This window comes from Budorcas taxicolor, chromosome 1 (genome assembly GCF_023091745.1).
Source record: "Budorcas taxicolor isolate Tak-1 chromosome 1, Takin1.1, whole genome shotgun sequence".
Classification (NCBI taxonomy): domain Eukaryota; kingdom Metazoa; phylum Chordata; class Mammalia; order Artiodactyla; family Bovidae; genus Budorcas; species Budorcas taxicolor.
The window spans coordinates 210,558,506-210,577,284 of NC_068910.1; the positions used below are offsets into that span (position 1 = coordinate 210,558,506).

At 43.5% G+C, this 18,779-nt stretch overlaps 1 protein-coding gene across 1 annotated transcript in view; it reads right to left on the bottom strand.

The window, feature by feature from the left end:
- Positions 1-632: 632 nt before the first annotated feature.
- TDRP (testis development related protein) overlaps positions 633-18,779 on the bottom strand; it is a 41,064-nt gene continuing 22,917 nt past the window's right edge. The window contains exons 2-3 of the mRNA XM_052649865.1: positions 2,292-2,395; positions 633-978 (exon numbers count right to left, since the gene is read on the bottom strand). Of these exons, the coding sequence (XP_052505825.1) occupies positions 633-978; positions 2,292-2,395 (450 nt within the window). The remainder of the gene's footprint in view (positions 979-2,291; positions 2,396-18,779) is intronic.

An 18,779-nucleotide genomic window follows, 5' to 3' on the forward strand; every position in this document is an offset into this window, starting at 1 on the left:
CATCTAATATGCTTGTGGGAGGTGAAGCTGTGTTTGCAGACAGTGTATTTCTGGGGATCGGATACAGCCTTCCCTTCTCCAGCATTTAATCTGCTTGCATATTTTACGGTTTAATACAAATGAAGAGCTAGCACAGTGTGACTGACGTGACCTTTGGAAGATTCACGTTACACCTGGATTGCAGGTTTCTGACAACAGAAAAGAAGTGTGTGGCCGCTACATTCTTATGTCGTAGAATACAGGTGTGTGCTACATGCAGAGACAGGGATCGGGTCGCAGAACACAGAACCACAACTCAGGACACAGAAAGACAGCTTTGTGGCAAAAAGCAAATCCCCACCGTGGTGAACTTCCCATCTAAGGTCAGCGGCACATGGATGACAGGTGGACCCTGTGTGTGTCCACTGAGAACTCACAGGACTCCTGGAATTTCCTCACTTGGCATTTGAAGAGGAAAGCCAAATGAAACAGCACAGAGCAGATCCTCTGTGGTTTTCATCTGGAAAAGACCAGACGGGACACTACACTAATAAACACTACGATACCGCAGACTCTAGGAATGCGAAGGAGATGAGATTCAAAGGTGCACGGTCAGGCAGATTTTGGTGTGAGGACATGTGCGGGCTGGACGGTCACTCCAGCTCCTCCCAGTCATCCGTCAGGTGGCCTCTGCTCTGCCGGCGGATGCTGACCAGCTTTCCGGCCGACCTGAGGCTCCAGCGCGAGCTGCTCCCTGCGGCGGCCAGGCTGGTGTACCTGGTGGAGCCCTTGGTGTCCTCCGGCCAGCCCGGCCGAGACTCACGGTCACTCGAAGGGCCGCCCGAGTCTGCTGCCACGTCTTCAAGGGCAAGTTTCGGAGGTTCCCAACCTTCAATCTCATCTGGTTTCTTAGACTGTATGTTCTGTTTCAAAACCAAATTGTCCCAAAATCCAGACTTCTTCTCTGTCTTCAACTCTTCTTTTAATCGTAAGCTAGTGCTACAGGAGACGAAAGAGTTAAGTGTTGGTGATCAGTCATCCTAGGATGTCAAGCTGTTTTTATTTTATAAATAAACTCAAACAGATAGATATGTAAAACCTGAATTTTAATATGGAAAAATCAGTGAGTACATGTGATTAACAAAATTTGTGAATGCCATATTTAAGGTACCACCACTTGGCAAAAAATCAAGCAAAGTCAGCCTCAAGGAGAAGACAGAAAAGGAAGCTGTCTCAAGGCACACAGAAAGCCGAGCTTGTCTCTGAAGATATGTGAGAAAAGAAGCCCCAGATCCGAGATTCAGAAACAGAGATTATTCCCTGTACCAAGTCGGTTTGCCACAGGCTTATTCAGCTGCAGCCTCAGATGTTCCGAGCTCAGAGCACTGTGTGCCCTGAGGAAAATGTAGCCAACTGGAGGTGGGTCCCCACAAACGACACAGCACCCTGGCCGTGGGTCCCCTGGCCTGGCTGCAGAGAGCATCCCCAGAACATAGGCCCAACCTTCCAAGTCCTGTTTAACTGGACTGAGGGGCAGAACACACACAGGTTCAAGGCCCCCAGGAGACGCTGGCTTGTTAGCTGCCACCCAGACAGCCCAGAGGACTGACTGACACAGTCCTCATAGAGAGGGTGGGGAGGTCAGGATCACGTGGTCAGAGGAGGGGGAGGACTGGATGGCTCTGATGGGTCCTGAGTGCTGCCAAGGTGCCCTGTCCACGGAGGAGAAGCCTCTCTATGGTCAGATTCCCCAGGATTCACCCGCTGTTGGCAACACCATTTATATTTTCAAATTTAAATTTATATTTTCATCTTTAAGTACATTTTTTTGTTGGCCATGTCATATGGCTTGTGAGATGTTAGCTCACCCACCAGGGATCAAACCCAGGCCCACAGCAGTGAAAGCACCAAGTTTTAACCACTGGACTACCAGGGAATTCCCTAAATATATATTTTTTAAATTCAAAATATTTAACTAGCAGCATTGTCAGCACGTAAGTACAGTTTACAGGCAATCTTTGCATTTTTAACTGGGTTTTTCCTTGACTCTAGAACAGCTGCCATGTGCCCACCTTAAACATGTGGCTACCATCTGCTTTAAGGCTTGTAAGTTCAGTTTACAGCTGGAAGTTCAAGAGCTGGTCTGAGAAACTTTAAAAAATTTTTTTCCATTTTTCCATAGTCTTTCAAAGTGCTTATACTTAGAACAACTCATTTCCATCTCCTCACAGGGCAGGAAGCCCCTCTTGTCCCCTGTCATGGCCCTGCCCTCTGTCTCTGGAATACCTGCTCCCCTGACAGCGGCTACTCACGCTCTGGACTTGGGGGATTTTCGCCCTTCCAGCAGCTGCTGCTCGTCATCCTTGTTAAATAGAGAAGTCACTTCTTTCCAGCCTCGGAAACTCGCTCCTGGAACCTAATGGAAGGTTAGGAGAAGATCAGACCTGATGCAGTGAATACACAGGTCACAGTCGAGTCACCCAGTGGTCGTGAAACTGACACTTCAGCGGAGAAGCTGGCCCACGTTGCCTTATCTGTGTGTCTGCACAGTGAGTTCAGCCATCAGCCGCGGGCAGTCTCCATGTGGCTGAAGACCACATCAGGTGGTCTAGTAACATCAGTGTTTAGTAACTTCAGCCAAACCAGATCAGGTTGATGGGGCTCCCAGCCGAGGGTGGAGGGGTGCTGAGGGGTAGGGAGGCTGCACCACCACACATTTTGTAGAGTCTTAGAAATGATTTTGTTACTTTTTCATTTCTGAAACCAGGATATAATTAACACCTGGCACCTTAGATTCGAAGAAATAGAGTAATAAGGGATGGAGAAAAGGAAGTGCATCTGCAGGGCTCTCCTGTCAAGTGCCTTTGCCTGGAGTCACTCTGATGGCTCTGGAGCCTGAAATCACAAAACAGCAGACAAATGTGATACCACCTAGTTCAGTCGCTCAGTTGTATCTGACTCTGAGACCCCATGGAATGCAGCACACCAGGCCTCCCTGTCCATCACCAACTCCCGGAGTTCACCCAAACTCATGTCCATCAAGTCAGTGATGCCATCCAGCCATCTCATCCTCTGTCGTCCCCTTCTCCTGCCCCCAATCCCTCCCAGCATCAGGGTCTTTTCAAGTGAGTCAGCTCTTTGCATCAGGTGGCCAAAGTACTGGAGTTTCAGCTTCCACATCAGTCCTTCCAATGAACACCCAGGACTGATCTCCATTAGGATGGACTGGTTGGATCTCCTTGCAGTCCAAGGGACTCTCAAGAGTCTTCTCCAACAACACAGTTCAAATGCATCAATTCTTCGGTGCTCAGCTTTCTTTATAGTCCAACTCTCACATCCATACATGACCACTGGAAAAACCATAGCCTTGACTAGATGGACCTTTGTTAGCAAAGGAACGTCTCTGCTTTTTAATATGCTGTCTAGCTTGGTCACAACTTTTCTTCCAAGGAGTAAACTTCTTTTAATTTCATGGCACCTAAGGGAGCTAATAAAACTTCAACAACTGACCCTCAAGAAATGTGGTACCTATGAACTATCAGAGAATTCAAAATAACCCTTTTGAAGTTTAGTGAACCACAACAACACAAAGATAACTAAATGAAATTAGGAAAACAATACATGGAACAAACAAATAGGAACCATAAAGAAAAAATCTTAAAAACATAATCACAAAACAAAAATTTTAATAGAGAGGGTCAAAACTAGCCTTGACAATGCACAGATACAAAGACATCTGAAATTATCCAGTAAGAGAAGAAGGAAAAACAGAAAGAGAAAGAATGAAGACAGTCACAGGGACTTGTGGAGCACAATCGGGAGAAACAGTATCTACACTGCTGGAATTACAGAATAAAAGAGAAAGGGACAGAAAGTATACTTAAAACAATAAGGGCTGAAAATGTCTCAAACCTGGGGGGAGAAATGGATATCCAGATCCATGAGACCAAAGGACCCCAGATAAGTCGAACCCAAGTAGATCGACACTGAGACACATAATTAAATTGTTGAAAGACAAAGAATTTTGAAAGTAGTGAAAGAGACTAGTTACATACGAAGGAACCCTTCACCCCAATATGGAGAGATTTCTCGAGAAACTTGTCAGGCCAGGAGAGGAGGAGATGATATACTACTACTACTACAGTCACTTCCGTCGTGTCCGACTCTGCGACCCCATAGACGGCAGCCCACCAGGCTCCCCCGTCCCTGGGATTCTCCAGGCAAGAACACTGGAGTGGGTTGCCATTTCCTTCTCCAATGCTTGAAAGTGAAAAGTGAAAGGGAAGTTGCTCAGTCGTGTCCGACTCTTCACGACCCCATGGACTGCAGCCTGCCAGGCTCCTCGGCCCATGGGATTTTCCAGGCAAGAGTACTGGAGTGGGGTGCCATTTTTTAACTACTAAACATTTTCTTAATTTACTTACTGAATTATAATTACCATAGGATATTATAACAAAAGAAAAAAAAACCTATCAACCAAGATTTCTATATCAGCAAAACTGTTCAGAAATGAGGGGAGATAAAGACTCTCCCAAACAAACAAAAGTGGAGGGAGTTTGTCAGCACTAGACCTGCCTAACAAAAAATGCTTAAAGGAGTTCTGTGAGTGAAAATAAACAAGAAGCTAGAGTAAAACTCACTAGTACAGGCAAATTTATACTCAAGAGTGTAATACAGTAATGGTGGTGCATAAATCACTTATAATTCTAATTTAAAAGTAGGAAAAAAGTACTAAAAATAATTCCAACTACAGTAATCTGTCCTTGGATACACAAAAATATATGTAAACTGTAATGGGTTAACAAGACCCAACTATAGGCTTCCTACAAAGAGACTCACTTTAGCTTTAAAGACACACATAGCCTGAGTGAATGGATGTAAAACCAACTTCAAGCAAATGGTGACCCAAAACCAGCAGGGATGGCTATACTTATGTAACACAAAACAGACTTTACAAATGGTGAAGAGGGACAAAGAAGGTCACTATATAATGATAAAGGGGTCAGTTCTATCAAGAAGATCCAGTTATTAAATATTTATGCACCCTACACTGGAACACATCAATGTGTAAAGCAGAAATTAACAGAATTCCCTGGTGGTCCAGTGGTTAGGACCTAGCCTTTTCACTGCTGAGGGCCTGGCTATGATCCCTCATTGGGGAACTGAGATCCCACAAACTGCATGGTGCAGCCGAAACAACTACTACTAACAGCTAAAAAGAGAAACTGCAGTACAATAATGGCTAGGGAATTTAATACCACACTCTCAACAATGGATACAGATCAGACAGAGAATCAATATGGAAACAGTCTGAACAACATTACAGATGAAAGGAACCTCACAAACACATATAGAATATTCTATAACGTGACTGCAAAATACACATTCTTTTAAGCACACGTGGAACCTTTTTTTTTTTTATTTTTTTTATTTTTTTTTTATTGGTGAGCAATGGTATTTATTTTTTATTTTTTTTTAATTTTAAAATCTTTAATTCTTACATGTGAACCTTTTCTATGATAGACTATATATTAGGCCACAAAACAAGTCTGAGCAAATATAGGAGACTGTAAGCATAGTATCTTTTTTGACTGCAACATATACCATCAGAGGAGGAAAAGTGGAAACTGCATGAATACATGCAAACTAAACAATACTCTCCTGAACAACATCAAAGAGGAAATAAAACTGTATCTTGAGACAGACAAAAAAAAAAACACACACACACACAACATACTAAAACTTACAAGATGCAACAAAAGCAGTTCTAAGAAGTTCACAAGACAAAATAACGATCCTGAATAACATAACTCTATGCCTTAAGCAATGAGAAAAAGAACAAACTGAGCACAAAGTTAGTAAAATAGAGTGACAAAGAGGAGAAACAGAACAAGGAAATGACAGAAAAGATTTATAAAAGTAAGAGTTGGTTCTTTGAAAACATTAACAAAATTGACAAACCTTTAGCTAGACTCACCAAGGAAAACAAAGAACCAACTCAACAAAATTCTAAAAGAAAGAAATATTACAATTGATATGTAAATACAAGGATCATTAGAAGTTACTGTGAGATTACAATTGATTATCACTCTGCTCCCCAGATGGGCGCTCTGCATTCATCCAGCTGACCCTTTTAATCTGTTAGGGTGAAACTCAGCAGTAAACTCTACAGAAACTCCTTAGACTAACACGAGAAACAGCTAAGGCTTCATGTGACTTGCTCTGAAAACTACATACTGTACAATGGTCTGCTGTAGACCTGCTCCTCAGTGGAAATGCACAGATCAAAGTGACTCAGCAGCCAGAGCACAAGAAGACAGGCAGTTGTTGTAGAGTGTGTGATGCTACAACTGTGTTTGCTAATAGTAACAAATACATGTAGTAGTCCTGAAATGTGAAAAATGTTCCTGATCAACCACCAATTAAACTTTGAGTTCTTGGTTTGTTTGGTCACTTGTGCAACAATGTTTGTATCTTTCCAATATGCAAATCAGTTGACAGTCAACTCAATTATTCATGCTATTAGAAGAGAAGAGAGAGGTTCTTGATTCAAAGCCAAGTGCATCTTTGTGCCAAAAGCATAAGCAGGAAAATGCACTGTGGAATCCTGAGGGGGTGGCCTGAACATCTGTCAGCTGAGGCCTCATTTAGGCAGGCAGAAGGGGCTGTGGGGACTAACCCAAGCCCACCAGCTAGACGCCAACATGATACCAGCTGTCCATGCATATCTGGGGACTTGCACGCTCACTTTTTCTACATGTGACATCTGTGTACATGTGTGCATATTGACATGTCCTGTGTTCATACATTATATGCAGACAGGACCTCTGGAGGGAGGAGCAAGAGCTGTGAACTGGAGAACTGGGTGGCAGGCAGAGATGAGACTCACCACATCCCCTTCAGTCCATTTTCAGTCTTAGATCACGTGTCCCTGCCAGAAGGAGCAGGAAACAGGGCAACCTGGAGTGGTGGACTGGCCATGGGAGGAGGTGGCCCCATGAAACTAAACGACAGATGGTGGGCAGAAAGAGCATGAGGTGTTGCCAGGCAGATACTGAGTTTTCTGGGAGGAGGAGAACAGGGAAAGTCACCAGATAGGAACCGATGCAGGGCAGAGCTAAGACACTCAAGATACGAATGCAGTTAAGAGGAGTTTCGTGAGAAAATCAATGAAAGGCAGATGCGCAGTGGCCACGAGAAGCAGCCCCCAGTTCAGAACAAAGCTCCCCACTGTGGAGACCACAGCTCTCAGCCACTGGAGGACAGTGCCCGCCTGGACACTGCAGAGAGGGACATGTCCAGCAATGCAGCCTCAGATGTCAGCAGATGTCTGACCCGCAACAGAGGCCGTGACGAGTGGCGTCTTCCAGGGTCTGAGGGCAGGCAAGTGTGTACCCAGAAATCTAACAAGTCTAATAAAACACACCTCACCCTGCCCCCTGGGAAACATCTCTCTTATGCAACAGAAAGACTGCTCTGAATAGCATCCTCCTCTGAAACACAGTAGCAAAGAGCTCAGTCTCTACGGAGACCACTTTCCACAGGGTCCCACTGCAACGTGAGACAGGCACTGAGCTTGCAACCCTGCTCGCAAGTATCTTGTGAAAGAGCTTCAACATTAACAGTGGTAACTTCTGAGAGCAGAATTCATGGTGGGGAGGGGAGAAATGGGTACTCTTCTTTTAATTATAAACTTCACAGTTCTTCCTGAATTTGAAAACAAAAAGACAAGCTACTTTGCTAGGAAAGATTGTAATGTATAATGATAAAAACCAAATGTCTTCAATATAAAGAGTTTTATAGAACAATTAAAAAATAAATCAAACGACCTAGTAGGAAAATGGGCAAAACAAAACAGAACCTTTTGACTTGGGAAGGCTCTCCGAGTATGTGGGAGAAGCCAGTCATGTGACTAGGTCTTCAGCCCGGGTGTCTCAGGAGGAGACCCTGTCAGGCGAGCCTTCTGGTTCTGGACCAGAGAGAAGGGTGGGCTCTGGGCCTGAAAGGACTTGGATCTTCTGTCACAGACAGCACCCAGCAGCTCTGCACACCCTGCTGCCTAGGACACTGTCTGCTTGGTAACATGCCCTTTTTTCCTTTGGTTTTCTTTCTCTTGTTTAGCTTTGGGGTGCAGTCAGGAAGTGTTATTAAGAGTCTTGAAGCTGGTATAAAGCCCCCAGCAGATCTATTTACCACATGAGGTGTGAACTGAGATTTCCAGAAGGAACAGGGTAGCAGGCACTGTCCCCAGAGAGGTGGGTGGGTCTCTGCACCTGCTTGGGCACCACCTTGTCAGCACCCAGCACCTCAGTGGGGAGAAGGCCAGTGCTTGGCTGCCCCGTGAGCACTCAGCCGCCTGCACGCCTGGTTCCCTGTGAGCATTCAGCCCTCTACACTCCCGGTTCCTCCGGAGCACTTGGCTGTCTACACGCCCAGTCTCCCGCAAGCACTCGGCCCTCTATATTCCCAGTTCACTGCAAGCACTGCCCACCTACACTCCAGGTCCCCGACTTCTTTGTGCTTCACTGTCTCAGGAAGCGAACACAGAGATCTTGGTGCATTTAGAATCAAACACACCAGAAGCTATTCAGAGACAGTGATGAGATGTAAAACAAAACAACTTGTCCTCTGCTTTGCACATTGGGGAACCAAACTAATACATTCATTCAGAGTTTTTAAACTGCATTAAAAAACTTCCACTTTATGTCCTCTTAAGAGCGATTTGAAAACTAAGTGGCTAACTGTAGTGATAATTAATTGTGGCAGTTACTTATTCAGAGTAGAATTACAGTGGGGAAAAGCAAATTTTTCCTTTCCACGCCAAATTTTTTAACAAACTGTTCAGCCAAAATAAAAATTAACCTTAAATGATGACTTAATTTATGTAACTAGTATAAATCACAACCTTCACATAATCTTGTAGGCCTGATGAAAACAAACATCATTTATACATGTGGCATACTTATGGAACTGAAAATCGGAACCTCTACACACTGCCCACTACAGCCTTCTTCAGTGCAAGCTGGGTAGCAGGTCTGCCAAGTGCTGGAAAGGGCCCATCCAGCAGGAGGGTTACCTGTCCATGTGAAAGCACACTGGCCTCTGAGTGCTCGATGGCTTTAATAACAGGTAAACTCTGGGGCCAGAGGGCCTGCCAAAGGAGAAACGTTGGTCTTTGGCTCATCGAAAGCAATGGTCTAAATGGATGTCTCTCCCTAGAATTCCCCTGCTGAAATCCTGGGACGTGATGGTATGTGGGGGTGAGGGGGGTTGATCAGACCCTGCAGGTGGAGCCCGGCGATGGGATGGGACGCAGCCCAGCAGGAAGTGTCCTGCTGGTCTCACCAGAGCCCTGTGAACCCCAGTCCCTGGTGTTATGTTACAGCAGCCTGATCCCATGAACACAACGGTGCCACAAAGAAACTGGAAAAAGCAATCCTGATGAAGAAACACAGGCCTTCACTTTGCCAACCAAAATCCAAAATATGTGGGGTTTTTTGCTAGAAATATTTTAGACAGATGAACTTAACCTGTTGCGAGAAGCCAAAGGAAAATTCCATCTGCTCCCCCTACTTCCTGCAGCCTCTGAATACCCTCTGCAGTCACAGCAATGGGAATAAAAAGTTGACAAAACCCAACATTATCAGATAACCAATACATCAACGAGGCTTAGGTAGAGAGAAAGCAAACACAGCTCTTCTCAGAGCCCAGACTTCATGCGGTGCAGTGTATGCCCTCCGGGGGGCAGCCCTAGACGGAAGTGGCCGCCAGGGAGCAGCACAGCCAGGTGGGCCCTGAGCCCGAGGGCACCTGGGGCACTGGATCCTGCTCTCCTCCAGCTGGGCTTCCTGCTTCCTGTGAGCAGGGGGCAGCTCTGGGGCCCTGCCGAAGGGGGAGGGCTGGAGCCCCGCCTTTGCACTGGGTCCTGGGCTGTTTGCACCTCCCTCTTGAGCCAATGGCACCACCAGCACCACCACGGGCCTCTGTCCCAAGAAAAGGCCAGCTTGGCTGTGGCCTCAAAGGCAAGCCGCTGAGCTCTCACAGTCAGAAGGGGTGCCAGTGAGCCGGCGGCAGTAGGTGGAGCAGGAAGGGAAGCTGGTGGAGCGCCCACAAGGTGCCCCTCAGAACAGTCCACAATCCTACCAGAAATTTAGGTTCCATTCTCCACTCCCACAGTGAGATGACAAGCTGGTCGTTAACTGTATATACCAACCATATACTCATGAGCAATACTAAAATTTTAAGTATCTGCAATGATACAACTGAAAATAGTAGTAAGAACCTAACCTAATTTGTTCTAAGTGTCAAAACAGAGGAATTCCAAACTGTATAAACAAACATATAAGACAAACAAAACATAAAACTCAGACCAAAGGAAGCCAGTGATTACAGGTCACGACAGTATTCTAAGTTAACTACTGCAAAAATAAACTTAAAAAGATTGATGGGTATATGTAAGAGCTGGAAATAACAATCAATAAAGAAAATAAACTCACATCTTAATCCCTTGTTCCCTTTGAAAGTTACTGGAGACAGAAAGATGATACACTCAGTAGCATCGATTCTAAATGCTGATTTTAAACAATTGATTCCAGCAATGATTAACGAGAGTCTGACCTCGGAGCAGAGTTGCGCCCGCAATCACAGTGTAGCAGAGGGGTGTCCTCTCTCCACACAGCCAGATGATCGCCAGGAACAGCGGAATTAACAAGACTTCTATCTCATGCACTCCCACCCCTCCATCATCATTTTGAGAAATGAAATGCATGAACTCAAAATTAAGAAAATGTACAAAAGGCAAGCAAGCCCTGGTTGCACCTGAACCCAACCACAGCCCCCAGGCCCCTGGCTGGCTGTAGCACAGAGTAAAGTCTCCCCCAGGCCCCTGGTGAGGGGCTGGGCTTCTGCACTTCTCATCCTGAGGCTCCCCAGGAATGGGCCCCAGAGGGGGCTCCTTCCTTCCATCCAGCCCCCATCAAGGGACAGAGACTCACCTGGCCTGGCTCATGTAGTGGCAGCCCGAGTGCACCAGGAGACCCCAGGCTGCTGCTCGCCTCCAGCAAGCTCTTGGCTCCAAGAGTGGGTGCCACTCAGAGAAGCCGGTCATGGCCTCTACACCCGCTCCAGAGCCTGGCTCAGAGGCCCTTCAGGAAGAGCAGGACACGAGACACTGTGAGCCTGCAGGAGCTTCTGGACCCATGGACCAGAGACCCTCCCACAGGCACCCACCTTGCTGTAACAGCACAGAGAAGCTGTCCAGAGCAGGAGGTAGTAGGGACCTGAGATGTAGCCAAACTGAGCAGTGAGACTGCAGGAGACCCAGCAGAGAGAAGCCAAGGGGCGCCCCTGAGGTCGAGCCTCAGACATGCCTCCCTCAAAGGAGCCAGTCAGAGTAGACGCAGCTCCAGAGCAGTTCCCACCCCTTCCCCGACTACCACTGAAAATAACTGAGCAACAACCTGAGTAAGAAATGGGCAGAGGATCTCAGCATGTTTTCAAAGACAACACACAGCTGGCCAACAAGTATGTGAAAAGATACTCAACATCACTAGTCCTCAGGGAAATGCAAATTAAAAATCACAAGAAATCACCTCACACCTATGAGAACGGCTCTTATCAAAAAGACAAAAAATAACAAGTATTGGTAAGGATGTGAAGAGAAGGGAACCCTGTGCATGGCTGGCGGGAATGTCAATTGGTGCAGACACTATGAAAAAGAGCATAGCGATTTCACAAAAAATTAAAAGTAGAATGACCTAGCAATTCTGCTTCTGTGTATTGATCCAAAGGAAATGAAAACACTAACTGGAAAAGATATATGTACGTCATGTTCACTGCAGTGCTATTTACAATAGCCAAGACATGGAACAACCTAAATGTCCATCAACAGATGAATGAATAAAGATAATGTGATGTGCACACACACACGGTTTATTATACAGCCATAAAAAATGAAATCTTGCTGTTTGCACCATGGATGGACCTTGGGGACATTATGTTCAGTGAAATAAGTCAGACAGATAAGGACAAATACTGTGTGATCTCACTTATTTGTGGAATCAAAAACAAAGCAAAACAAAAAAGAACCCGGCACACACGGCTTCCCAGGTGGTGCTAGTGGTAAGGAACCTGCCTAACAGTGCAGGAGACTCGAGATACGGTTAGAAATATCCCTTGGAGGGAGGACACAGCAACCCACTCCAGTATTGGAGAATCCCATGGATAGAGGAGCCTGGTGGGCTACAGTCCCCACAAAGAGTTGAAGCAACTTAGCATGTACACACAGTACTCACAGAGACAGAACAGACCGCGGTTGTCAGAGGCAGAGGGGGAAAAGGCACAAACTTCCAGTTATAAAATACGTAAGTCATGGGCATGGTGCTGTAAGGTACAGTGTGGTGACTACAGCTAATGATACACGTGTAAGTTATCATCACAAGAGAAAACTTTTAACTGTGTACGGTGATGGATATTAACTAGACTTATTGTAGTGCTCATTTTGCAGTACACATATCAAATCTTTATGCTGTACACCTGAAACTAATATACTGTTATATCCTAGTGATACCTTAGTTTTAAAAAATTTAAATAGAATAAAATGTCCATTTTCTAATGAAAAATTCTGAAGCAGCCAAAAAAGGAGGAAGGGAAGACCCATAGACCAAAAAGAAAGTGGACAAACAAACTGACTCTGAGAGCAAACCAGATGTTTGATTTGACAAAACAGCCATCATAAACACATTCACAGGACAGAAGGAAGTGCCGTTAAAGAAGCAAAAGAAGGCAGGCCAGCACTGCAGCGCCCAATAAAAAAGGGCAGAGGCAGAAGCAACCAGAGAGAACCAGGCAGAAATTCTGAGGGCAAAAAGTACAATAAACAAAATTACAAATTCACTACAGGGGCTCAAAGTGAAGTCGCTCAGTCATGTCCGACTCTCTGTGACCCCATGGACTATAGCCTACCAGGCTCCTCTGTCCATGGGATTTTCCAGGCAATAGTACTGGAGTGGATTGCCATTTCCTTCCCCAGGGGATCTTCCCGACCCAGGGATCGAACCCGGGTCTCCCACATTGTAGACAGATGCTTTACCGTCTGTCCACAGGGGCTCAAAAGTAGGTCTTAATTTGGAGAATAAAGAATTATTGAACTTGAAGCCAAAAACCAGAGAGAAAAAATGAAAAAGATGAAAAGCCTCAGAAAAATGCATCATACCATTAAGCACATCAACATATGCAAAACAGAGTACCAGAAGAAGAGAGAAATTAGCCCCCCCCCCAAAAAAATCAAAGAAATAACAGAACATTACCAAATTTATTGAAAACCAAAAATCCATACAACAGGAAGCTCAAGAAACTCCAAGTAGGATGAACACAGAGACTCACAAGCACACACAGTGTAGTAACACAGTCAGCGCCAGAACCAATCCTGAGACCCACAAACACACAGACTGCTGTAAAGCAAAGTCAGAGTCAACATCAATCCTGAGGCTAACCACCTGGAGTCTGTCTCGGACTCAACAGGTTCAAGGCTCAGTCCTCCTCAAGACTGTCTTTACGAAAGTCACCAGCCACACTGCAGGGGCTCACTTAACCTGCACTTCTGATCAAAGGGAAATAAATTCAGAGGGTGGGGAATGCAGAGCTTCCTGCAGTCTCCCTGTGAACTCAGAGTCAGCTTGTCTGCCTCTCTCTCTCATACACACATCAACATGTTCACCAACCATCAAGCTCTACTGAGTCTTTATTGGAATTTCATTTTGTTGGCATGATTGATTAATCATTGCCTATGTGAAAGAACTCCGTCTCTAGCCCTCTCTATTCCCTAGGGGTGACATGGCAGAAAACCCCAAACGTCTATTCTTATGCCTAGTCTTTGGTACCAGAACCAAGGCCCATCCTTATGCTAATGGAGGGGCACAGGGGAGTCATATGCCTGGCATAACAATGACTCCTGACCCTCAGGAATCCCAAGGGTTTAGAACCTCTGCGCTAGGATTGGGGGTTGGAGAGAAGACCAGACATCTTCTTCACCACAGCATACAAAGAGAAAGTCTTGAAAACTACAAGAGAAAAACATCTGGTCTCTTACCAAGGAAGCTGCAGTCAGAGAAGGAGCTGACTCTCAGAGAACTAACGGAGGCCAGAAGGGAGCAAGACAACATACTCAAAGCGCTGCACGAAAACACTGAGAAACAAGAGTCCTGAGCCCAACAAAGCCATCTCTCGGAAAGAAGGTGAAATGAAGGCTTCCCCAAATAAGCAAATCTGAGAGAATTTGTTGCTAGCAGATCTATCTTATAGGAAACACTAAATAATGGTCTAGACTGAAGCAAGTAACTCCAAACAGTAATTCAAACCCACATGAGAAAACAAAGACCACTGGTAAAAGTAATTATGTAATTAGCAACATAAAACACCGTAAAAATGCATGGTTTTTACTTCTTATAACTAACTTAAAGAAGTTAGTATTTTTACTAACTAATGTATTTTTAACGTAATGCTGGGCCTATGTAACAGAGGTGTAATATATTTGCCCATAACACCATAGAAGAGGTGGGTGGGAATATTGGACTACAGAGGGTAAAACAATAAGATATTAGGATGTTACATTAGAAATCTCCCCAACCCAGAGATCGAGCCCAGGTCTTCTGCACCGCAGGTGGATTCTTTACCATCTGAGCCACCAGCGAAGTCCTACATTAGAAAATACACATTTAATACAAAAGAAAGCCCTAAAGGAGGAATCATTGGACAAAAAAGACAGGAGACATACAGAAAACAAAATATGGCAATATGACTTCAACTAAGCAATACTACTACTAAATGTAAACTGATCAAACAATCCAATCAAAGGCAGAGATTGTCATGCTGTGTTTCAAAACTGATCCAACTAAATGTTGCCTACAGGAGACTAACTGAGATTCAGAGATAAAAAAGAGTAAAGGGAAAAGGTAAATCAATCAAACAGCAACCACAAAAAAAGCTGAAGTGGCTATATCAATAAGATAAACATTAGGATTTTTGAAGTTGCTAAAGATAAAGAGATTATTTCATAATGATAAATGGAAGGAATGGAAATTGGATAAACAGAAACTGTTATATCTTACCATCAGAAGTATATAACAAAACATACAGGCATATAATAACATAAAAAATACAGAAAGGAAAAATGTGGAGAAATCAAAAGCGAACTAGACAACCCAACAACAGAAGAGACTTCAGTATCAACACTGGCTAGAACTAGACAGAAATAAACGACAGAGGACATGAAGACCACTGCAAGCTAAGGAGACCTAACAGGTACCAACAAACACTCCGTCCAACAGCAGAACACACATTCTTCTCAGTGCGCATGTAACACAGACCAATGCTAGTCCATAAAATAAGCATTTGATACTTTTAATAGGATAAAACTGTTCACAGTTGTCAGATCATTCCTCTGACACCGAGGAATGAGAAACGTCAGTAGCAGGAAAAACTCACAACTAGGTGGAAGTTAAACAACGCATGCCTAACTAACCAAGGAGTCAAACAAGAACTCAAAAAGGAAATGAGAAATAGTTTGAAATGAATCAAAGTAAAGACACGAACATTCATGTTTTAACTGTAGCTCACACACATTGCACAGTTATAATGAAACTGTCAGTGTCTGTGCTACATATGGCAGCAATAAGTTTTCAGTGTTTCTTTTGCTTGTTATGCTATTTTAAAAAATCAATTAGTATTTTTTTTTAAAGAGAGCTCCCTCAATCTGATAATGAGCATCTATGAAAAACTCACAGCTAACATCAGACTGTATGGTAAAATACTGAAAGCTTTCCCCCTAATGAGGAATGAGACAAAGGAAAAAGAAATAAAAAAGATCCAGATTGGAAAGGAAAAAGTACAACACTTCTATTTGTAGATGACATATTTTACAGAGAAAATCCTAAGGAAACCCCTAAAAACCTACTAGAATTAACCAGTTCAATGAGGTGACAGGATACATGATCAATACACAAAAATCAGTTGTCAGTATATACAAACAATGAGCAATCAAAGGAAGAAAAGTGCCATTTACAAACACATCAAAAAGAATACTTAGGAATACAGCTTACAAAAGTTCAAAGTTTTTTCCTGAAAACTACAAAATATTACTGAAATAAACTTTTAAAAGGTCTGAATAAATGAGAAAATCATACAATGTTCATGGATCAGAAAACATAACACTATTAAGACAGCAATTCTCCCCCTAAACAGATCTACAGATTCAATGCACTGCAATTCTATCTGACTTCTTTATAGAAATTAAGCTGATTCTAAAATTCATATGGACTCACAAGAGACTCAGATAGTTAAAATGATCTTGAGAAAGAACTCACTCTTACCATTTCAGAACATTCTACCAAGCAACAGTAATCAGGATACTACTGGCAAATGGAAAAATAAACAAATCAGTGAAACAGGACTGTGAATCCAGAAACAAACCCGCACCTCCAAGGTCAACTAATTTTCTTGAAAAGGTGCCAAGACAAACAGAAAAAGAATCATCTTTTCAATAAGTGGCACTGTGACAACTGGGAAAAAATAGGTAAAAGAACAAAACTGGACCGTTATCTCACATCATATACAAATACTAACACAAAACAGATCAAAAAAAAAACCAAAAACAAACTAAAGAGAGGAGCTAAAATTATAAAACTTTTACAAGAAAACACAGGGGTAATCTTTATGACCTTAAATTTGGATATTCTTAGATAAAATACTAAAACCATGAGCAACAAAGGAAAAAATAAATTGAATATAATCAAAATTTAAAACTTTTGTACTTCAAAGGACACTAGTAAAAAAGTGAAGACAATCCACAGAACGAAAGAATTTACAAATATATACTTTATCACCTTTGTATGAAATGTTCCCTTGGTATCTCTAATATTCTTGAAGAGATCTCTAGTTCTTTCCCATTCTATTGTTTTCCTCTATTTCTTTGCATTGATCACTGAGGAAGGCTTTCTTATCTCTCTTTGCTATTCTTTGAAACTCTGCATTCAAATGGGTATATCTTTCCTTTTCACCTTTGCTTTTCGCTTCCCTTCTTTTCACAGCTATTTTCACAGCCAAGAGAAGCAGAAGCTATTAAGAAGCGGCAAGAATACACAGGAGAATTGTGCAAAAAAGATCTTCACGACCCAGATAATCAAGAGCCAGACATCCTGGAATATGAAGTCAAGTGGGCCTTAGAAAGCATCACTCTGAACAAAGCTAGTGGAGGTGATGGAACTCCAGTGAAGCTATTTCAAATCCTAAAAGATGATGCTGTGAAAGTGCTGTACTCAACATGCGAGCAAATTTGGAAAACTCAGCAGTGGCCACAGGACTGGAAAAGGTCAGTTTTCATTCCAATCCCAAAGAAAGGCAATGCCAAAGAATGTTCAGACTACCGCACAATTGCACTCATCTCACACGCTAGTAAAGTAATGCTCAAAATTCTCTAAGCCAGGCTTCAGCAGTACGTGAACCGTGAACTTCCAGATGTTCAAGCTGGTTTTAGAAGAGGCAGAGGAACCAGAGACCAAATTGCCAACATCCACTGATCATTGAAAAAGCAAGAGTTCCAGGAAAACATCTATTTCTGCTTTATTGACTATGCCAAAGCCTTTGACTGTGTGGATCACAATAAACTGTGGAAAATTCTGAAAGAGATGGGAATATCAGACCCCCTGACTTACCTCTTGAGAAACCTGTATGCAGGTCAGGATGCAACAGTTAGAACTGGACATGGAACAACAGACTGGTTCCAAATAGGAAAAGGAGTACGTCAAGGCTGTATATTGTCACCCTGCTTATTGAACTTATATGCAGAGTACATCATGAGAAATACTGGGCTGGAGGAAGCACAAGCTGGAATCAAGATTGCTGGGAGAAATATCAATCACCTCAGATGACACCACCCTTAGGGCAGAAAGTGAAGAAGAACTAAAGAGCCTCTTGATGAAAGTGAAAGAGGAGAGTGAAAAAGTTGGCTTAAAGCTCAACATTCAGAAAACTAAGATCATGACATCTGGTCCCATCACTTCATGGCAAATAGATGGGGACACAGTGGAAACAGTGGCTGACTTTATTTTGGGGGGCTCCAAAATCACTGCAGATGGTGATTGCAGCCATGAAATTAAAAGACGCTTGCTCCTTGGAAGGAGAAAGTTATGACCAACCTAGACAGCATATTAAAAAGCAGAGACGTTATTTTGCCAACAAAGGTCCGTCTAGTCAAGGTATTGTTTTTCCAGTGGTCATGTATGGCTGTGAGAGTTGGACTATACAGAAAGCTGAGCACCGAAGAATTGATGCTTTTGAACTGTGGTGTGGAGAAGACTCTTGGGAGCCCCTTGGACTGCAAGGAGATCCAACCAGTCCATCCTAAAGGAAATCAGTCCTGAATATTCATTGGAAGGACTGGTGCTGAAGCTGAAACTCCAATACTTTGGCCACCTGATGTGAAGAGTTGACTCATTTGAAAAGACCCTGATGCTGGGAAAGATTGAGGGCAGGAGGAGAAGGGGACGACAGAGGATGAGATGGTTGGATGGCATCATAGACACGATGGACATGGGTTTGGGCGGACTCCGAGAGTTGGTAATAGACAGGGAGGCCTGGTGTGCTGTGGTTCATGGGGTTGGAAAGAGTCAGACACGACTGAGCCACTGAACTGAACTGAAATTTTATCGTATATCTGATAAAGTTCTTATATGTATCTAGAACACAGATAGGAATTTTACAACTCGATAATAAACAGAGAACTAAAATTTTTTACATGAACAAGG